General features: G+C 41.2%; 1 protein-coding gene across 3 annotated transcripts in view; it reads right to left on the bottom strand.

Annotated features, from left to right (window-relative positions):
* EPHA4 (EPH receptor A4) overlaps positions 1 to 20,871 on the bottom strand; it is a 156,408-nt gene that overhangs the window by 47,258 nt on the left and 88,279 nt on the right. For all 3 annotated transcript variants that reach the window (XM_020910759.2, XM_070458698.1, XM_020910760.2), the window contains one exon: positions 20,212 to 20,550. In XM_020910759.2, coding sequence (XP_020766418.1) covers positions 20,212 to 20,550 — 339 coding nt within the window. The remainder of the gene's footprint in view (positions 1 to 20,211; positions 20,551 to 20,871) is intronic.

Raw genomic sequence — 20,871 nt, forward strand, 5'->3', positions numbered from 1 at the left:
AGTTATAGCTTATGTGATGAATTCAAAAGTCAGGTTCTAGGGGCCACAGTTTCACCCACTGATCTATAAAATCCTCTAGTTGCAGTCTCTCCCCTCCTTTCACTGATAAGAAATTAGGGATTTGATGGCTAAATGCAATCTTCTTCCACAGCATCAGCTGCATCAGTAACAGGGCAATCTTATGTCTGGTATATGTTAGGTTCAGGGTCATCTATGTACACTGCTGGATGCTAGAAATCCAGAGATAAAGTAGATACATGACATTTGTTAATAGACAAAGTATAAAGCTTTGGGTGATTAATCCCCTCATATTAGAACTACCTACAGAGCTAAGAAGAGAATCAGCTGAAGCTGAAAATTTAATTACAAAATGAAATAATAGTATTTGAAGTTAGGGAAGAAGTAGAAGCACAAGGCAGGCAGATTTCAAGAAGGTTGGTGGTGTTCTATTCTTTGACTTGCTTACTGGCCACATAGATATTTGCTTTGTGATAATTTATTGATGATACATTTGTCTATTTTTCTATATGCATTTATATTTCACAATAAAAAGGTTAAAAAGCAAATAAAAGTGCTAGCTAAGAGAATAAAAGTTGGAATATTAAAATTAATAACAAAGATCCATTCACAATTTTTACTTAACACTTTGGGGTTAAAAAAAAAAATCTAAAAGTTCCATAAAAGATTCAAGTTTTTGCAAATTAGGGCTTTTATAACTTTTTAATCACTATGTTGAATACCTGAGCCATACAACAACAGCTATCCTTTAAAGTAAAGAGATTTCCCTGGTGGCTGGTAAATGGTTAAAAAAAAAAAAAATGCCTGCAATGCAGGAGACCCAGGTTCGATCCCTGGGTCAAGAAGATCTCCTGGAGAAGGGATTGACTACTCACTCCAGTATTCTTGCCTAGAGAATTCCATGGACAGAGGAGCCTAGCAGGCTACCATCCTTGGGGTTGCAAAGAGTTGGACATGACTGAGCAACTAACACTTCCGCAGTAAAGTAAATGTGTTCTTTAAAGGCCTATTTTTCTTTTTAAAATAACTATCTTGAATTAGCATTCCTACATGGAGAGTCATATGATGAGCTGTAGAATTACAAGTGAGTGATGTCTCAACGTGAAACCAAAGCCACATCCCCAGAATTAACTGGAGACAACTTCGGGGGAATCCAAGTGTCTCTTATGTAGCACGTGTGTCTTCTGTTTGGTCTGAGAGCCGCTTGTTTTACTTTCTGTTTGCTTACTAAGAAATTTGTTGGCAGGTTCTGTCAAGGATAGTCCAACACTTGCCAACAGAAACATAGCAGGATTCAGGGTATATTTCCTGTTAAGTTAGAATGCCAGTTTGAGGCAAACAGGAAAACAAGTCTTTCCACTGGTAGGTGATGTATAAGAATTTGCTTGAGCAAGACACCATTTTAAGATAAGAGAACGGTGTAAACCCAGAAGCAACAGAAAAAATTAAATAAATACTTTTTTTTTCCTCTCAACACCTCTAGGAAGATGAATCTTCTCATTGCGTCTCAGTGTGCTGGAAAGTGTCTTGTCATAAACTCTTAGTTGAAATTATTTTATAGATTTCTTGCTAAGATAAAACAAAGAGCCCTAGGCAATATATTCCCCTTTATGACTGGCAATGGCCTCCAAAATTAATCTGGAATCCGAAGGATGGTGTCAAGGAAAAGTGTTCTCCTATTGAGCAGAAATACAGCATAGAGAGTGAAAAGGATTATCTGCTATGAACCAAGGCTTCTGTTCCTTTAGCTGTCAACCCCACTGGAGAGCTTCAGGCATCCCAAATCTGGAAAATAAAAGCTGTGCTGTGGGCTTCAGGTTCTTTTGTTAATCAGACAGCTGCTAATCGTCCTGCTGTGTTAGGAACCAATGAGACAATGCTGTAACATTAAGCTTTCTGACATCCAAGGCATCTAGATCCCTCCCCAATTAAAGATGTATTAATCACAAGGACTCTAAAAGCCAGGATGATAGATGCACCCAGTAAATTTTGCTCTTGCCTTTTACTTTCACATTCAGGTTTCTACATTTACAGGCAGAAATGCTTAAAAGCCTACTCCAGACACTGACCAATAAAAAGCCTTGTTCATTACTCTCTATCAGATAGACGCTTGACGATTTCCCACGTATGCCTGAAAAGCCTTTCAGAAAGAGGTAAGACATTGATCATTCTGCTAAGAGTCTGTCTGCTTCAATAAATAGATCCACTGTGGCTGTTGTCATCTTGACTTTTTAAGTGTGATAACTAATTCAGGAGGGTGGCTTTGCCGCTTGCAACAGGGACATTCAAATCATCTGTGTAGTTAAAAACAAACAAATAAAAAAATACCTTAGATAAACCTAGGAAACCTGGTATTAGGTGGCTAGGACTACCCTATGATGGGCTTCCCAGGTGGCGCTAGTGGTAAAGAACCACAAGGCGTAAGACTTAAGAGATGTGCATTCGGCCCCTGGGTTGGGAAAATCTCCTGGATAAAAAAATGGCAACCCACTCCAGTATTCTTGCCTGGAGAATCCAATGGACAAAGGAGATTTGAGAGCTACGGTCCACAGGGTTGCAGAGTCAGACAGAACTGATGTGACTTCAAACGCACAATACTAATGATACTAATAATCTCCTTAGGGCATGGCCCCAGTGAGAGTGAATAAATTATGACACAGCTACCTGGAACAACAGAAAAGGGTATGGATTGGATGAAGTCCCTTGAATTTTGTGCTTTGAAATTTATGTTAATAAAAGCCTAAAGTTACTTTTTCACATTGGTTTCCATTTCACAAGGGCACTGAAGATAGCCTTATTAAATTCTCCATCAAAGGGCATCATCCATATCATTTGTTATGAATAAGTGAGCTGGTAATCAACCACAAAACAAAGAAAAAAATAGCAAAATAAAAGCAGAGAGCCTGACTGCTTTATCATAGAGGCTAAGAATCCAATTTCTCTCTCTTTTTTTGTGTCCTTAAATATAATTTTCATAGAAGGCATCTAATTATTATAATACAAAATAAAGAGAAAAAGCATCAACACATGAGGCTCATGTAACCTCAAAAAAGCAGTGTTCACTATTCTGAGTTATTGCAAATCTTTTCAAATTAGATTCCTTTTTCTTTTTTTTTAATTTCTGAGGTTAATGAAACTCAAAAGAGACAGTATAATATTTGCAAGATGCCAGGTTGGTGCCAGCTCAAGGAACTGAAGTCCTTGGCTTTCAATGGAGCCTAAATATATCATGAATAACTCCTTCCCCATCCTGTCTCAGTGATGGTCCACTGTCTTCCCAGTTGAAAGATAGGAAGTCAATTAGTGTCACTTATGATGTGAACACCTGTCGACTAAGACCTGGACTGAGACCAATTCCATTACCATAGCCACTCAATGGCTGCCAGATGATCAGGCCTTGGACCACTTATGATATAGTCCAGATACAAGAAGGTGACCTAAAGACAGAAAGGTCCAGAGTCCCATTAGTCATCTCCTGAGCCATCACCCAATTCCTCATCACATATACAGTTGGAACAAGATACCTATTTTTCCTAATAGTTACTTTAAAAGACCACATGAGCTGTTCAAAAACGAAAATGTCATGGTGACCCTAAATTGATGATATAAGCTCCATAAATGGTAAGCATTTTCACCATTGTTATTTTTATCTTTGAAATTACTTTTTTAGTAACTCATCTTTCTTTCTGTTATTGCATTTTGAAACACATAGGCAGAAAAGAAAAAGAAACAGGAATGAAAAATATCTGACAAAGAATAAAGTGGAGAATGAAATTATAGGCTATAGATGATCAGTGACAGGCTGAGACAGGCAGAGGAAACATTCCAATACTATTCTGGCTGCATTCTAGCTCCAAATATTACTTGGTTGAAAGAACAACAACTAAATACTGAGAAGTGAGGGCCATGGACCATCCTACTTGTACAGTAGATTGCAGTTACAAGTGGACAGAGAGAGAGACAGAGAAAAACAGAAGGAAGACCAATCAGGTGAACAACTGAGCCGCTCCATCTTGTTTTCAGCCTGGTTTCATTGGATGGATCATGGTATGGAAGTCTGGGAGGGTTCTGAACACAGGGAATCAAAACTCAGGGGACAAGATCCACGAACCACAGCATGCTGAGGAATCGGGGATTAGTACTACCTAAGGCGAGCGGCCGAGCACCCAAGGTCAGGAGAGGTGGCTATGAGGAGATAACCCACATCCAAGCTCAGAGAAACCCCAGTAAGACAGCAGGCACTGAGAGAGGGCATCAGAGGACAGACAGACTGAAACCACAACACAGAAAACTAACCGATCTAATCACATGGACCACAGACCACAGCCTTGTCTAACTCAGTGAAACTATGAGCCATGCTGTGTAGGGCCACCTGAGACAGACGGGTCACGGTGGAGAGTTCTGACAAAATATGGTCCACCGGAGAAGGGAATGGCAAACCATTTCGGTATTCTTGCCTTGAGAACCCCATGAACAGTATGCTGCTGCTGCTGCTGCGAAGTCGCTTCAGTCGTGTCCCACTCTGTGGGGCAGCCCACGAGGCTCCACCATCCCTGGGATTCTCCAGGCAAGAACACTGGAGTGGGTTGTCATTTCCCTCTCCAATGCATGCAAGTGAAAAGTGAAAGGGAAGTCGTTCAGTCATGTCTGACTCTTAGCGACCCCATGGACTGCAGCCTACCAGGTTCCTCCATCCATGGGATTTTCCAGGCAAGAGTACTGGAGTGGGTTGCCATTGCCTTCTCTGATGAACAGTATAAAAAGGCAAAAGATAGGACACTGAAAGATGAACTCCCCAGGTCAGTAGGTGCCCAATATGCTGCTGGAGGTCAGTGGAGAAATAACTTCAGAAAGAATGAAGGGATGGAGTCAAGGCAAAAACAACACCCAGTTGTGGATGTGACTGGTGATGGAAGCAAGGTCTGATGCTGTGAAGAGCAACATTGCATAGGAACCTGGAATGTTAGGTCCATGAATCAAGGCAAATTGGAAGCGGTCAAACAGGAGATGGCAAGAGTGAACATCGACATTTTAAGAATCCGCTAAGTAAAATGGACTGGAAGTGGTGAATTTAACTCAGATGATCATTATATCTATTTAACTCAGAATTTAACTCAGATGACCATTATATCTACTTGACATTATATCTACTTAAGACTACTATTCTTGTGGGCAAGAATGCCTTAGAAGAAGAGGAGTAGCCATAGTCAACAAAAGAGTCCGAAATGCAGTACCTGGATGCGATCTCAAAACGACAGAATGATCTCTCTTGGTTTCCAAGGCAAACCATTCAATATCACGGTAATCCAAGACTATGCCCCAACCAGTAATGCTGAAGAGGCTGAAGTTGAACGGTTCTATGAAGAACTACAAGAACTTTTAGAACTAACACCCCAAAAAAGATGTCCTTTTCATTATAGGGGACTAGAATGCAAAAGTAGGAAGTCAAGAAACACCTGGAGTAACAGGCAAATCTGGCCTTGGAGTACAGAATGAAGCAGGGCAAAGGCTAATAGAGTTTTGCCAAGAGAACACACTGGTCACAGCAAACACCCTCTTGCAACAACACAAGAGAAGACTCTACACATGGACATCACCGAAATCAGATTGATTATATTCCTTGCGGCCAAAGATGGAGAAGCTCTATACAGTCAGCAAAAACAAGACCAGGAGCTGACTGTGGTTCAGATCATGAACTCCTTATTGCCAAAATCAGACTTAAATTGAAGAAAGTAGGGAAAATCACTAGACCATTCATGTATAATCTAAATCAAATCCTTTATGATTATACAGTGGAAGTGAGAAATAGATTTAAGGGATTAGATCTGATAGAGTGTCTGAATAACTATGGACAGAGGTTTGTGACATAGTACAGGAGACAGGCATCAAGACCATCCCCAAGAAAAAGAAATTCAGAAAAGGAAAATGGCTGTCTGAGGAGGCCTTACAAATAGCTGTGAAAAGAAGAGAAGTGAAAAGCAAAGGAGAAAAGGAAAGATACACCCATTTGAAGAAGAGTTCCGAAGAATAGCAAGGAGAGATAAGAAAGCCTTCCTCAGTATTCAGTGGAAATAAATAGAGGAAAACAATAGAATGCAAAAGAGTAGAGAACTCTTCAAGAAAATTAGAGATACTAAGGGAACATTTCATGCAAAATGGGCTTAATAAAGGACAGAAATGATATGGACCTAACAGAAGCAGCAGATATTAAGAAGAGGTGGTAAGAATGCACAAAAACACTATACAAAAAAGATCTTCACAACCCAAGATAATCACAATGGTGTGATCACTCACCTAGAGCCAGACATCCTGGAATGTGAAATCAAGTGGGCCTTAGGAAGCATCACTACGAACAAAGCTAGTGGAGGTGATGGAATTCCAGTTGAGTTCTTTCAAATCCTAAAAGATGATGCTGTGAAAGTGCTGCACTCAATATGTCAGCAAATTTGGAAAACTCAGCAGTGGCCACAGGACTGGAAAAGGTCAGTTTTCATTCCAATCCCAAAGAGAGGCAATGCCAAAGAATGCTCAGACTATCGCACAATTGCACTCATCTCACACACTAGTAAAGTAATGCTCAAAATTCTCCAAGCCAGGCTTCAGCAATACATGAACTGTGAACATCCATAAATTCAAGCTGGTTTTAGAAAGGCAGAGGAACCAGAGATCAAATTGCCAACATCCGCTGGATCATCGAAAAAGCAAGAGAGTTCCAGAAAAACATCTTTTTCTGCTTTATTGACTATGCCAAAGCCTTTGACTGTGTGGATCACAATAAACTGTAGAAAATTCTGAAAGAGATGGGAATACCAGACAACCTGACCTACCTCTTGAGAAACTTGTATGCAGGTCAGGAAGCAACAATTAGAACTGGACATGGAACAACAGACTGTTTCCAAATAGGAAAAGGAGTACGGCAAGGCTGTATACTGTCACCCTGCTTATTTAACAGATATGCAGAGTACATCACGAGAAACGCTGGGCTGGATGAAGCACAAGCTGGAATCAAGATTGCCAGGAGAAATATCAATAACCTCAGATATGCATATGACACCACCCTTATGGCAGAAAGTGAAGAAGAACTAAAGAGCCTCTTGATGAAAGTGAAAGAGGAGAGTGAAAAAGTTGGCTTAAAACTCAACATTCAGAAAACTAAGATCATGGCATCCAGTCCCATCACTTCATGGCAAATAGATGAGGAAACAGTGGCAGACTTTATTTTTGGGGGCTCCAAAATCACTGCAGATGGTGATTGCAGCCATGAAATCAAAAGACGCTTACTCCTTGCAAGGAAAGTTATGACCAACCTAGACAGCATATTAAAAAGCAGAGACATTTGCCAACAAAGGTCCATCTAGTCAAGGCTATAGTTTTTCCAGTAGTCATGTATGGATGTGAGAGCTGGACTATAAAGAAAGCTAAGCACCGAAGAACTGATGCTTTTGAACTGTGGTGTTGGAGAAGACTCTTGAGAGCCCCTTGGACTGCAAGGAGATCCAACCAGTCCATCCTAAAGGAGATTAGTCCTGGGTGTTCACTGACAGGATTGATGCTGAAGCTGAAACTGCAATAATTTAGCCACCTGATGCGAAGAACTGACTCATCTGAAAAGACCCTGATTTGGGGAAAGACTGAAGGTGGGAGGAGAAGGAGACAACGGAGGATGAGATGGTTGGATGGCATCACTGACTCAATGGACATGAGTTTGAGTAAACTCCGGGTGTTGGTGATGGGTAGGGAGGCCTGGCATGCTACAGCCCATATGGTCGCAGAGTCGGACACAACTGAGCAACTGAACTAAACTGAAGGAAGCCTTCATTTTATTTATAGTGAAATTATTCTTTCCCAGTTTCTTGCTGGCCATGTAGACAAGCACAAAGAAGTGACTGGTAAGGGGAGAGTAGCAATACAGAGACTTTGGGTTAGATTACAGCCAGCACCATGTGAAAATGCTTCATATACAAATGGTCACCACATGCTGTGCTGTCAAAAAACATATCCATGACATGATATTCTTGAGGTCCTCATATTTGAAACTCTATCTTTTTTGGCAATTCTCTTCAAAGCTATGATAGAGGTTAAAAAAAGAAACATAATTTACGAGTAGGGATTTTAAGCTTGGGAATTGGCAACCACAAAATTAATTTTTTTAATTCTGGGGTATCAGCCAGAAACCTAACTGTACGTGCCAGAGTTTAAACTCCTATAGGCATTATAAGACTGAGGCTGAGAACTGAGATGTGAGACTTTAAAATGTTATTAAGGCCAATGGACGTCTCTAACAAGGATTTGTGCTTGAGAATCCAAGATGACTTTTGTAGTCATAAAGAATAACAAATAATGTATTAGGAAAGTTATAACTGTTTTAGGACCTGATTTTTTTTTTTTTTTTTTTTTTTTAGCTAGAAGGTTCATAGCATCTCACTGGGGCCTTTCTAACACAACTTGCTAAAGTGCAAATTTCAATATTACTAGCTCCACCCAGGAGTCAATCTATAAATACCGAAAAGACCTCATTAGAACAACATCTCACCCAGAAATAGTCCCATGGCAGGGTCTCTAAGAAAGATATTGCAACAGGGCTCCAGTACACTAGGGGCTGTTTTATGGATTTTATTTTATATGTATCCTAAAATCAGAAGGGAGAAGGAAAAGAGAAAAAGAGAAAGGAGAAAGAGTGAAAGCCATCATTCAAAGAACTCACACAGTTTAGATTATACCCTGGAAAAGTTAACAGTGAGACGCTTCCCATTTATCAGGCTCCCCAAACAATACACTTTTACATTATATCAAGATTCCTTAAATATATTACCAGTCTCTTAGAGTCACACCTTAATGAGTCGACTAACCAGCAATGATGTATACAAGGAGGGCTGTGAGCACAACTAACATGTTTTAAAACCTATGACCACTGTTCTGGTTACAAAACGACACTCAGTGTTCATAGGGCAAGATTCTGCTATACTTGTACTTTTTGCTTTCAGTGGAAAACAAAGCAATAAAAATCCTGATTGCATACTGTAATGGCCATCCTACTCCTATTTTAAATGGGAAGAAATGAAATACTGTTAGCAATAAGAACTCCCAAGCCTCCAAAAACACCCTCCTAGAAAGTTTCCTAAAATCTTGCCCTCTAGAATCAGGATCAGTTTCAGTGGGTTTCAGCACAGACAAGGGCTCTACCAGCAACCCTTAGGATCACCTGCAACCTTCATATAAAAAAAAGTAAAGTCTTTGATTATCTTAATAGAAGGAACATTCGATTAAGCTTTCAGCTAGCTGCATATTCAAAATCACAGGCCTGTTTATATGTTTGCCCTGGCTTTGATAAAAGGACATGGAGGAAGCTGTGCTCTCATCCACCTTCACGCTACTATGCTCAAAATACACACTTACTATGCTAAAAAAAGGGGGAGGGTGGTTCAGGAGGCAGATTTATGGCTTGCAGTACGTTATCTAGACAACACCAACTCTCCAGGGAGCCATTGTGAGCTTGCCCCTTCAGTGTTTGTTCTAATGGATGGATCTTATCCAACCCTGCTACATATAGTGAACCTGTTGGAGACAGGTCCCTATTTAGCACCCACTGTAAAGTGGAAGCTACACATTTAAGTCTTGTCTGCACAAAAGTGGAAGCAGTGACAGATTTTATTTTCTTGGTCTCCAAAAATCACTGTGGACAATGACCACAGCCATGAAATTAAAAGAAGTTTGTTCCTTGGAAGAAAAGTTATGACAAACTAGATGTGTATTAAGAAGCACAGACACCACTTTGCAACAAAGGTCCATATAGTCAAAACCATGTTTTTTTCAGCAGTCATGTACGGATTTGAGAGTTGAACTGTAAAGAAGAATTGATGCTTTCAAATTGTGGTGCTGGAGGAGACTCTTGAGAGTCCCTTGGACTGAAAGGAGATCAAACCAGTCATTCCTAAAGGAAATCAACCTGAATATCCATGGGAAGGACCAATGCTGAAGCTGAAGCTTCAATACTTTGGCCACCTGATGTGCAGAGCCGACTCATTGGAAAAGACCCCGATGCTGGGAAAGATTGAGGACAAAAGGACAAGAGAACAGCAAAGGATGAGATGGTTAGACAGCACCACCAACTAAATGGACATGAGTTTGAGCAAACTCCGGAAGATAATGGAGGAGAGAGGAGCTGCCATCCATGAGGTCGTAAAGAGTCAGACACAACTTAGCCACTGAACAACATACGCACATGACACCGACAAAAGGTCCCTAGATAGGAAAATTTTAAAAACACCTTTATCAAAGCCTTTATCAAAGAGTCTTTTTGACCAAACTGCCTGAGACATTCATGTGCATAGATGATCAGTAGGAAGATGCCAGGCAAAAAGGAGTGGCCCACCCTTCCTCATGTTCCCTCTCTTCCCTTCCCTTCCAAGGTGTGTGTGCTAGTTGCTGTCACGTCCAACTCCTTGTAACCCTATGGACCATAGCCGCCGGGCTCTTCTGTCCATGGGGATTCCCCAGACAAGTACACGGAAGTGGGTTGCCATGCCTTCCTCCAGGGGATCTTCGAAACCCAGGGACTGAACGCAGGTCTCCTGCATTGCAGGTGGATTCTTTACCAGACGAGCTACCTGGGAAGCCATTCCAAGAGTGACAGTAAATTCCTATCATTTGTCCCTATAAGATATCTTAGATAGATTCTGTTTTAGAAAGTAGATCCCGTGTTTTGTCATAAAGCACCTAAAGCACAGGAGAGCTACCATAGAGCTCCTCGAGCATAGGCAGACCGATCTATCAGAATAGAGTAAGAAGGAATACAATGTCAGAGCTGTTTCTTGAGCTATGAGTTCATATTGGCAGCCAGTCTGCTGAATGTTCAGAGATTCCAGCACTCTGGGTACCAACCTCCATATGTGGGACCACATCATTAGTGACGTTTCCCAATGAAAGCCATGGCTTCATGAGACAAGTGATGTCTGGAATCAACTCTCTTTTTCTATCACTGCAGTTTTGGGGCAACCTATGGAAATGTTTGGGGCTTCCCAGGTAGCATTGGTAGTAAAGTACCTGCCTGCCAATGTAGAAGCTGTAGGAGATGCAAGTTTGATCCCTGGGTCGGCAAGATCCCCTGGAGGAGGGCATGGCAACCCACTCCAGTATTCTTGCCTGGAGAATCCCATGGACAGAGGAGCCTGGAGGGCTACAGTTCATAGGTTCACAAAAAGTTGGACACGACTAAGTCAACTTAGCATGCATACATGGAAACATTTTTTTTTAGGCTCAAGCTAAGGAGGAAAACAAATGTTTGTTGGTGTGTGTGCACACACGTGTGCACACACGCGCCTGTGTGTGTGTTGGGGGTGAGAAAAGTAGGCAGTGGGAGAAGACCCATTAATAAAAAGAAAAAGAGAGAGGGATTTTTAATACTTATAGAAATAGCTAGGTAAGGTTTGCCTATCTCGACAGATTCAAAGTATAAAGAAAAAAAAAAAAACCTCATGAATCTAACTGAAGACAACACACAAAACGCCCTCTTATTGTATACCAGGCTGAAGACAGCACATGGACACAGTTTCAGAGAAGGCTCTGTACAGTGGGGTGACAGAGACAGGTCTTTTAATTAGTCCCAGGAAATTTAAGATGTCTCCATGCAGGATTAGTTCTGCAGCACAGCTCTTGGTTTTCCCGATGTTTAAAGAAAAAAAAAAACTCCTTAAAGACATCAGTTTGGAGTTAATGGAAGCCTTGAATAAAGTTTCTCTGGATCTCTTTACTGATGCTTAATTACAAGCTGGACGCTACAGAGTCTGTTCTGGCTCCTCTGAGGAGACATTCATTCAGCCAGTGGGAGTCACAACTAGATAATTTAGAAGCCCGTCCAAAACCTTTCCTTGCCCTGTGCTGTTTATTTCTCATCTCAGTAGGGTGCTTATTTCCAAATCTCTTGATGGTTTCTCCATCAAGGGTGTAAAAATTGGTGGTACTGTCTGAAGCAACAAGCATATACCATTGAAGAACGAAAAACCCATCAACATTAAGATTGTCGAGTGTTTAGTGGATGCTGGTGAAAGGATTTCCGTTCTCACAAATGAACATGTGTGTATGCTTAGGTAGGACAGAAGGGGAAAAAAAAAAAAACATCAGGAAAAATAATGTTCTCGGTTCCGGATGTATAAATAAAATTTTCATTTTCTTAGAGTGAAATATTCACCTCTTTAAAAATGCAACCCAATTTTTACTTATATGCAGTAATTACCTCTCAACTCTACAGAAATACTGTTTGTCTGTACTGTTCAGTCAACCTTGAAGCTGGATAATTTAGGAGGTTCCTTTGGAAGGCTTCTGTTTTTTTCTCCTCACCAGGACTTGTGGCTCCCACCTTGAATACAAATTCATGGACTCTCATACCACATGCAAGAAGCTGTAACGTTGTCTACCCCATTAGTTTATTTTATTCTTCATTATGATCCTAATTAGTGAGCTTGCTTGATAATTATCAAGGTGGCAACAATATTCCACAGACATGAAATTATTTTATGTGTAAAGTTAGAATCAAGAGATTGTTCCGTTAAAAAAAAAATTGTATTACATGTTTTAAAAATGTATATTGCCTAGGCATTACGAACTAAACCAGAAGCCCATGGTTGGATCAGAAATGTTAATGAGAAAACCACAGCCAGACTTCTCTGAAGCCCATTGTGAGATTGTTTAGGGCTACAGTGACCCCAGTACAGAAAGGACTCCCCAACCAGCTTCCACCTTAGAGGTCCTCTGGATTGCATACCAACCACTGAAGATGTATAACCAATTTTTCAGCAAAAGTTCTCAATAAAATTGATTTATAATTTGTTTGAAAATTTTTGAAATGTGCCTTTAGGAAGATTTCTGACTTATAGATTTCACTAGTTTCATCAAGTGACTTTTCCTTTACATTTCTTAGGAGTAAGAAAAAGAAAAAAACACCATTGACTTGAGATCAAAGGCAAACGAGATGTCATCTCAGTGAGGGAGCAACTGTAAAAAGCAGCAAAGACGATTATTTTTAAAAAATGCTGCCAGCATCCAGGAACCATACAACAGTGCTATGAATGCATGTTTTCAAGAAAACCAGAACACTGCCTTCTCAGAATAGTCCACCACGTGCCACGTTCTATATTTAAACCTGAGTGTCAGTGGGCAAAGATTTGTGGTACAAGAAAGCAAAGGCCTGTTTGAAATCCTAATTGTTTTTGTGAAATCTTGTTCATAGAGTCAAAACCTCTAGAAAAGAGGTTGTCCTGCTAAATATCACAGTTGTCTCAAATGTGAGGTGAACCTAAATGTTAATCCACCTCATCCTTTGCCAGAGTAGTTTCTGACAAACGACACCAGTTTTTCAGTATCTCTCACTGGTCCTTTTCAACCACAGTAGAGGGGTAACTATTTGAATTAAGATTTCCAAATAATGATTTTAAACTACTTTTAAGGCAATATTAATTGGATATCTGCTAGAAGCTGGGGGTATGATTTCATGTTTAGTCTTCACCATAAGCATGTGAAGATGAAACAAGATAATATGATGTGGATAATGGTTAAGAATGTGGATGCTGGGACTTCCCTGGTGGTCTAGTGGTTAAGAATCTGCCTTTGTTTGGGATGAATAAGTATACACTGCTATATTTAAAATGGATAACCAACAAGGTCCTACTGTACAGCACATGGAACTCTACTCAATGTTATGTGGCAGGCTGGATGGGAGTGGAGTTTGGGAAAATGGATATATGCATGGACTTCCCAGGTGTGGCTAGTAGAAAAGAACCTGCCTGCCATTGCAGGTTAGAAGAAAGAAACGCAGGAGGGCATCCAGTATTCTTGCCTGGAGAGTCCCAAGGACAGAGGAGCCTGGCAGGCACAGTCAGACATGACTGAAGGGACTTTGCGCCGATGCACATGCAGATACATGTATATGTATATGTATGGCTGAATCCCTTCTCTATTCACCTGAAACTATCACAACATTGTTAACTGACTATACCCCAATACAAAATAAAAAGTTTTAACAAAAGAATCGGCCTTCCAGCGCAGGGAACGTAGGTTCAATCCCTGGTCAGGGAATTAAGATCCCACAAGCCATGGGGCAAGTAAGTCTGCTCACCACAGCTAGAGAAAGCCCAGATGCCACAATGAAGACCCAGCACAACAATAACAAAAAGGTAAAAAAATAGAATGTGGACTCTAAAAGTCAGTTACCTTCCAATGCAAGGATTGACTCTGGCCTACTGCTTGACATTGTAAATTAAGTTTTGGGGGGGACACAGCCACACCCATTCATTTACATATTGTTTGTGGCTGCTTTTGCTTTACAATGCAGAGTTGCATGCTTGCAATGTCCTACCCTCTTGATTTAGTCCTCCAGAGAAGGGATCAACAGACTTTTTCTAGAAAGATCTAGGTGGCAAATATGTTCACAGGCATCTCTGCCAAAGGAACTTCACTCTGCTGTGGTTCTGGAAAAGCAGCCTTAGGCAGCACACACACAAAGGAGTGGACCTTTGTTTCAACAAAACTTCTTTATGGACACTGACATTTGAATGCTATGTAATTTCCAAACTTCACAAAACATTATTATTATTATTTATTATTCTCAGCCCTTCAGAAATAAAAGAAAGAAAAAAAAAGATTCTTAGGGGGTTTCAAAGTGGGGGATCAAGATTTGGGGTCTGGTTTGCCAAACCCTGCTCTAGAGCACTAACTCCAGGAGATAATGAAGGACAGGGAAGCCTGGTGTGTAGCAGTTCATGCGGTCGCAAAGAGTTGGACATGACTCAGCAACTGAACAACAACAGCCTTTCCCACAATCACCAGGATTGTATTTTCTGCTTGTTAATTTGATTTTAAACCACATATGAGGCCCATCCAGAACTGTCCCTCACCCCGAACAATAGGCCAGAACCACTCCAATACGACACACTTCATCACCTTACCTATTAAGGCCAAAATGGACTTTCTGAAATCTCTACATTCTTCCTGTTTGTTTGCATGTCTAGGCATACTTACACAAGAGCCCCTTTACCATACAGCTGCATGCATCTAAGAGGCAGGATTTTATATACTGAAATTAAGAAAGCTTGCAAGGGCTCTTTCCAAAGTTCTTCTTCATTTGATACGCGCAATATTGTAGATTCTTCCCCTGAAATCACACAAAAATTGTCTAGGCTTCAGACCCCACAAAACCTGTTCCACTCCACCATGCCTGGAGCACACTGCCTCACACAATTCCTCTAAGATGTTTCCCTTTCTTCCACCATCTCCTTAAAGCTGTCCTCTCACTATCTGTAAGACAGGTAGCAATTATACCCAGTGGGGATGAGAATTCCCACTGCTCTCCATTATCTCACTCAAACAACATAATATGTCTAATTAAAAGACGGCCAAGAAACAGAATGGGAACTGAGCAGTTGAGTAAGTAATAAAGAGACAGTATGCCTCGCGTACTTGGTTATTTTCTTTTCTCTACTCATTATTTTGGTTTTATTAACTTTATCACTACTTGACAAAAGAGTGTTCACTGGTTGTTTTTAATGTAAATAAATGTGTTACTCAACAGATGGGTGCTGAATATCTGTGCCGAGCTCTGATATGGGTGCTGTGCACTCGAATTACAATGAGGTTCCTGCCACTTTATCATCGATGTGGTATTTTCTAACAGTTTTCTTAACAGTCCATCCTAGGGAACACGGCTAGTCTGACAAGCAGCACCAATTCATCTAATGGCCAAGCCCCTAGGATTCTTTACAGGAGGCCCCAAAGGGCCTTTTATAACTGTCTATCCTCTGAGCACAGCACTGAGAGCCCGCATTCCCAGCACGGAGTGATGGAACCCAGCAAAGACAGGTGGGTGATGGAATGTGAAAGGTGGCTCTTGCTATGAAGTCATGAAATCTGTTTCTCAAATATACCACTAGACCAGTGTTTCTCAGTCTTGGTACCATGGGCTGTTCAAACCAGATAATTCTTTGTTGGGGGGAGGGTTGTATCCTTTGCATTACAGGATGTTTAGTAGCATCCCTGGACTTCATGTGGTAGATGCAATAGCCCTCTCCCTCCTCCTAGCTTTGACACCTGAAAAATGTCTCCTGACATTGCCAGATGTCTGGGGGAGGGATGTGGAACACGTATACCTGTGGCACAGACAGCTTGGAAGGACTGAGCAGAGGCAAGATTGAGATGCATTCTGACAATTCAGCTGAAGCACTTTGGGAATGTTTTCTTCTCTTGGAATGGCCTTAAAAGTCAGTTTCGAAACATCATAGGGAAACTAAACTCTTTCTTCAAGCTCATTGCTTATGGCTACAATTCTTGGAGTTGTATAATCACAGAATTTTAGAATTAGAAAGGATCTTAGAGATTAGCTAGGTTCAAATGATTACACAACCTACTGAGTATTGGAATTCATCCAAATCCAGAGTTAAGAGATGTTTTGTCGCCAGGACAGGACAGTTGCGCCTTAGAGAGGTTATCAGATATATTTCCTTGTAAAGGGTGTCTAGAACAGCAGCATGTGCAAAGTAAAAGTCAAAAGTGTAGGTGTCTTGGATACACTGTGGGGTTACTAGAGAATATGAGCCATAGAGCTTCACCAGAATTTAAAACAAACAAAACAACCTAGAGCATAGTCCAGCCCCAGAGCTGGGAGACTAGTGGGGAGTTTAAGGGGTGCAGAGTGGAAACTGATTCGGTGGTAATATTCAGGTCTACTGCTGGCTGCCATCACGGAATTTTTAGCAAAAACATCCACATTTCTGTTGCTTGTTCAGGAAACCTTGTTTCATTTATACAGCATTTCTCTCTCCTAGGGACACATTCTGTATTCATTTCCCTGAGATGGTCCACTTAAGTAAAAGTAAACTGAAGGAAAGTCATCTAGAAAACAAATCACCCAGCAGTCAGCCTATACATTTTTCATAAGCATCAAAACCATCTCTTCCTAAACAAAAGACAGAACAGTTGCCAGAGGATGGAAGATGGAGGAAGGAAAACATGAGTTTTCAAGGGTAATCTCATTTTGTTCCTTTTGGACTGCAGTGGAGTGTAGGGAGAACATCCGTTTTCCTTGTGTGATCTTTACCTACGGGACCACTTCAGCATTAGCCACATCCCCCCTCCTCTTCTCACCTTTCCTTCATCTTCTTGGCATGAGGCAGGGGGTGGGGTAATGAAGGAAGAGAATTTGGGAGAAGTCTTATGTCCTCAGGTCAATCCATGCTTCTCTCTGATCTGTCTCCTGGCAGAGCAACCATTTGGGTGACCTGAGCCGAGCAGGCTTTGTCCTGGCAGGGAGCCAGCAGTAAGCCAGCTGGGCTACACTGTGCCTGGGTGACACTGGGTGAGTGTCACCAGAGTCAGTCCTTTTGGCCACAGATACAAAGCTCACATCCTTTCATCAGCTCATCAGCAATAAAGCTGGCACTTTTGAGTCCCCTTTGTCTTGTCCTGCATTTTATTTCAATTGGGTTTGAACTCAGGAGGGGAGGAAAGGGGTGCTATTAGCACCTTAAGCCACCACTGTAAGACTGGGGTTAGGATGGCTTAAATAACCACATGAGAACACCGATCCATTCACACTCTATATCCAAGCTACTTTCACAACTATACCACATTCACAACTACAAGATCAAAGCCCAATCAGACTGCCATCTCTAGGCTCAGATACTCAGAATCTGGTCTCACAAAAGCCACTAGTCATCTATTAATTTTAAAGAAAGCAACTCTTTCCTTTCGGGAGCATGATTCTCCCTGGGTTCAAGCACTGGCTCTGACACGAGCTTAGGTGAATTTCATCTTCATAGTGCTGTTCAACTCTGACGGTCCCAGTGATGGTGATGATAAAACCAGGAATTCTAGGTTTTGTGTTTGCTTGTTTCTAAATATGTTACCAGTGAGAGAAAGAACCCTGTGAAAACAGGACAAAAATGGCAGAATCCATGAAACTAGGTGGACTCCAGGTGATTAAAGCTAACATTCATTTATTCTATGTATTCCTTTTAGAGTGAGACATCACTGCCTATAGAGGTCCCTAAGGAATTTAATTTAATGAAATGATCAGAATGACAGCAATTAGAATATAATTGTGAGTAAGTAAATATGCATAGGGGAACTTTGATAGAGTTTATGGCTGCTACATTCACCCGGAATTTTTGACCTACATTATTAATCTGCACTACTATGAAGAAAGGCTTTGTTAATCAAAGCTAAACCATCCCGATGATTCTGAATTAGTAAAGGCCAAATCGCAGCAGCATAATGAGGCAATGCTGTGCACACAGACAGCTCTCTGCTAAGCGGAAGCTCTCTGGGCTGCCACATAGGTCTCCTTACTGAAAAGTTTTTTTCATTTCGAACCTCTTCCCACCATTACCCTTTACGAAAATTAAAATAAGGAGTTAGAATTTTGTCCTATTCAGCAAACCTCCTGGCAGGACTGCTTGCCGTGGCAGGGAAAATCTCATTGTGTCAGAGGAATTCCCCGTTCACCTTTTTCCTAGATCTAAAAGAATTACACCTACATTTTTAATAAAACGTTGACTTTGTTGCCTTCCCTTGCGTAATATTTCTGCACATTTTCTTCTTCTGGAGGATTTTTGGCTGGTCTTCCTTCTGTGCTCTGTACCTCCTGGCTTGGTAGGGGTTGACATAATCCCTTGGCTTGCATCCTTAGGTACACCGACAGAGAAGTCTCCCCACAAAATCTGTGGGAGCCAAGCCTGTCCTCAGCACATCTCCCAGAGGCTACCCTCTGCCAAACAGAATGATTTCACCTTGCACAGCTGAGGCTTCAAAAGGTTCCTTCCTAGTATTAATTCTGTTAAGAATACAAAGTAGAGATGTACCGGCGGGAAGCCGGAAAGGTGCAGTGGGGGCAGAACACACTGATTGAATCATAAACCAGATTCTCCAGGGGGTTCGCAGACCACCTTCCTGGCTCCCTGGAACTCAGACACTAGACATCCTAGGTTTCTGAGGAGCTACGGGCAATGTTTCCATTGCCTTCTTCCAAAAGACAACTAACAAAAGGCAGCCATTCAGAGTCCTTGTGACGCTATCAAAACCTCCTAAACCATACTGCCCACTGTAGAGAAATAAAACTGGTGACCATACAGTGTTCACATCCTAAAAGTGCAGAAATAAAAGGCAAATGCATAACCAGAGGACCCGTTCACACCACATATATTAAAAGACTGGTCACATCTGTGTAACTGAAACTACCTTCCGGGAAGGTCTGCCATTCCAGAGCCAGTTCAAAATCCTGCCGCATTCTTAACTTTTTATTTATTCTGGAGAGTTCAGGGGAAAGTGAGAAAAGAATGGCTTTGGATTGGAATACTGGAATAGTTCTCACTATAGAATCAATTAGTATAGATATATTTTACTTAACTATTGAGTGCACTTACTGAAACATTCATTTAAGAGAGAAGTGCAGTAAGAGGCAATAGGGTTGTTGGCAATTTATAATCCTTTCCCAGTGAAGTGTGTTGTTCTTAATAGCTTCACAAAAGGATAAACCATGGTCCTTTCTTCCTCCAACTCTTTAAGTTCCCAAAAATGAGTAACAGCGAGCTGGCAATGTGAAACATGTGGTAGAAATCCAGAATGAAAAATTAGTATGAGAAAGTGTGGGGACTGCTTTGGGGGAAGAATGGGAGTAAGTGGGTCAGGAGTAGAGCCTAGAAATTTAGATTCTCATTCACACTTTGGAAAATCTGATATTCAAGACTGGATAACAGTTCTGAAATGAACTCAGCAGAAACACCCAGGAACAGAATATGTTTTCTAGTCATCTGCATTAGCAGAGGAAAGTGTGAAGGAAATGAGGTAAATTAACTCCCCTCTCCCACCTGCCCAATGTGAATTTCACTATGAAAGTGGCTCCAAAAGTAGGATGTGTTTGAAGGAAAATTTTGTCAACCACACAGATCAAGCTCCCCATTAAACCATTCATTGTTCACAGGCTTATAGGGTAATGCTAACAAAGACCTGTGTCAATACTAAAAAAAATAAATAAATAAAATAAAATATCCCTCTAAGTATTGTTTGTATTTTAACACAACTCACACATTTACAATTAGATCCCTGTAATTCTTCCTTAAGGGCAAAACTTCAGCAACAGGCACAGATATCAACATAAGCTCTTTCTCTGTACACATTTAGATCCTACAATAAAGTGGATGTAATGCCTACCGGCTTGGTTGGTGGTCACAGTGACGGACACGGATTGGTCTGGGCTAGGGTTATACTTGGACACACCATTCACTGCCCAGATTTCAAACGTGTAGTTGGTATGAGCCAGGAGGTCAGTGATGGAGACCTTGGTGGTCTTCAGGCCGTTCTGCTGTGGGGTGTAGTGGACCCCACTTCCACAGGGTCGGCACTTGCTGGAGTCACCCGCTCCACACTTCTTGCACACGACATTGTAGGAAATGTCCTGGCGGCCACCTGTGTTCTGAGGACTGCTCCATTCCAAGTTCACAGAAGTCTCATTGACATTTGAAATCAAGTTGAGAGGAGCAGATGGTGGGCCTGGAGGGAAAAAACAAAGAACAAAACATACTATCAAACCAAGAACTGAAACGAGCCTTTTGGAATCTCTCAGAACTTATATTCTTTTCTGCAGATATAAGAAGTAAGACGAGCCCATTTAGCAAAGAAAGCCAAAAGCAAATCAAGCCAGCATAAATCATCTAAAAGAGCAACATGACAGAAGGCTGTCTGTGTGAGTATCATTCTCTTTTATGTAAAAACAAATGCAGCACTGACCAGAGATGTGAAGTAACTCTATATCAAATAGGCTCCAAATGACTTTCTCTCTGAAGTGACCTGGCTATTTTTTCTCATAACTTG

This window comes from Odocoileus virginianus, chromosome 30, assembly GCF_023699985.2.
Source record: "Odocoileus virginianus isolate 20LAN1187 ecotype Illinois chromosome 30, Ovbor_1.2, whole genome shotgun sequence".
Taxonomy (NCBI): domain Eukaryota; kingdom Metazoa; phylum Chordata; class Mammalia; order Artiodactyla; family Cervidae; genus Odocoileus; species Odocoileus virginianus.